Source organism: Opisthorchis viverrini, assembly GCF_000715545.1.
Source record: "Opisthorchis viverrini unplaced genomic scaffold opera_v5_260, whole genome shotgun sequence".
Classification (NCBI taxonomy): domain Eukaryota; kingdom Metazoa; phylum Platyhelminthes; class Trematoda; order Opisthorchiida; family Opisthorchiidae; genus Opisthorchis; species Opisthorchis viverrini.
Window position 1 is genome coordinate 181,605 of NW_008751918.1, and position 1,270 is coordinate 182,874.

At 48.7% G+C, this 1,270-nt stretch overlaps 1 protein-coding gene across 1 annotated transcript in view; it reads left to right on the forward strand.

The window, feature by feature from the left end:
- T265_09189 (hypothetical protein) overlaps positions 1-332 on the forward strand; it is a gene marked incomplete at both ends in the record, with an annotated part of 4,697 nt that extends 4,365 nt beyond the window's left edge. The window contains one exon of the mRNA XM_009175201.1: positions 29-332. Within this exon, the coding sequence (XP_009173465.1) occupies positions 29-332 (304 nt within the window). The remainder of the gene's footprint in view (positions 1-28) is intronic.
- Positions 333-1,270: the final 938 nt, after the last annotated feature.

Consider the following 1,270-nt stretch of genomic DNA (forward strand, 5'->3'; position numbering starts at 1 on the left):
AGTACTGTTTTCCACGCCCAATTCGGAGTGGCGAAAACAGAAAGGTTGCGAACCCTTTACTTGGCACGGAGTATGAAGGAAATCACGAAACGCTTGGTGCTGTCGGTGCTACTCCTCTTCCAGGATGGGGACCGCGTGATCCTTACTGTGCCTGGTTGGGGACACTACAAGATATGGCTGCCAACCGATGTCAGTGGCGTTCCTGTTGTCAGTTTCTATCCAGATTACCTGAGGGAATGTCTGGAGGTGTAGGCACCTCGGAATATTGTGTTAAGCTAAGTCCCTTCCCCGTCCACCTTTATTCTTTTCTTTACAATAAGGCTTTCAAATAAATCATGGCAGTACGACAGTAAAGCGTCGGTGTTGAACACTGATGTCATGCTGTCGATGATAATGATGATGATGTTGATGACCGCGAGTAACGATATACAGGTGTTGGTTAAAATTGTTAACAGCATGGATTCGAGATTGGACTCCGAGAATACTCCGGTAGTCACAGGCATTTGACTTGAGTGTGCCGCTGATACGGACTTCGTAAGTTCGTTCGGATGAATAGTCATTCAGCCAGGCAATTGTTTACCGGTCATTCCCCAGGCGCGACAGCTTACGCGGAAGGACTGGGTGATCGACCCACTCAGATCCTTTTGAAACGTCCGGGTAAACTACGTTATTCGGATTATTGTTGTCTAGAAGTCGGGAGCTGGAAGAAGACTTGTTTTAGACACGTGTCCCCTGTATGAGACTGGATGACACAATCTATGATACTCTTCACCACCTCAAGGGCTGTGGGAAGCAGTGCTATCGGACAGCAGTTGTAGAGGTTGGTCCTGTGTGAGTCTTTGTATTGGGTGTCATGATCTCTCGTTTCCAAGTGCTGCGTTCGCATATAGGCAACTTTGAAGTGGGTTTAGCGGCCCGACGTGCACGGCGGCACATCCATATCCGGCGTTTTTCCGGTTCCCAGATCGTTGTCAGCTGTGAACTGTAATGATATGTTAGTACCAGACGTGCTTAGTATTTAGCACTGCGCTGCTCCATTGGTGGACAGTTCCGCAACTTCTTTGTCGGATGTGTTCGTCGTGCGGTGCCCATAAATATGCGGCAGCCGCCTGATACTTGGTGACTGAGGCGATATACCGAAAGGGAACACTAGGACCATCGACAAAATACCCGGCGAAAGCGAACTGATAGGCCTTTTGTCCTGACGGGCAGCATGATGCGCTAATTCCATATTCCTTGGTTTTGAGCCTGGGAATCAGAGTCTTCAAGA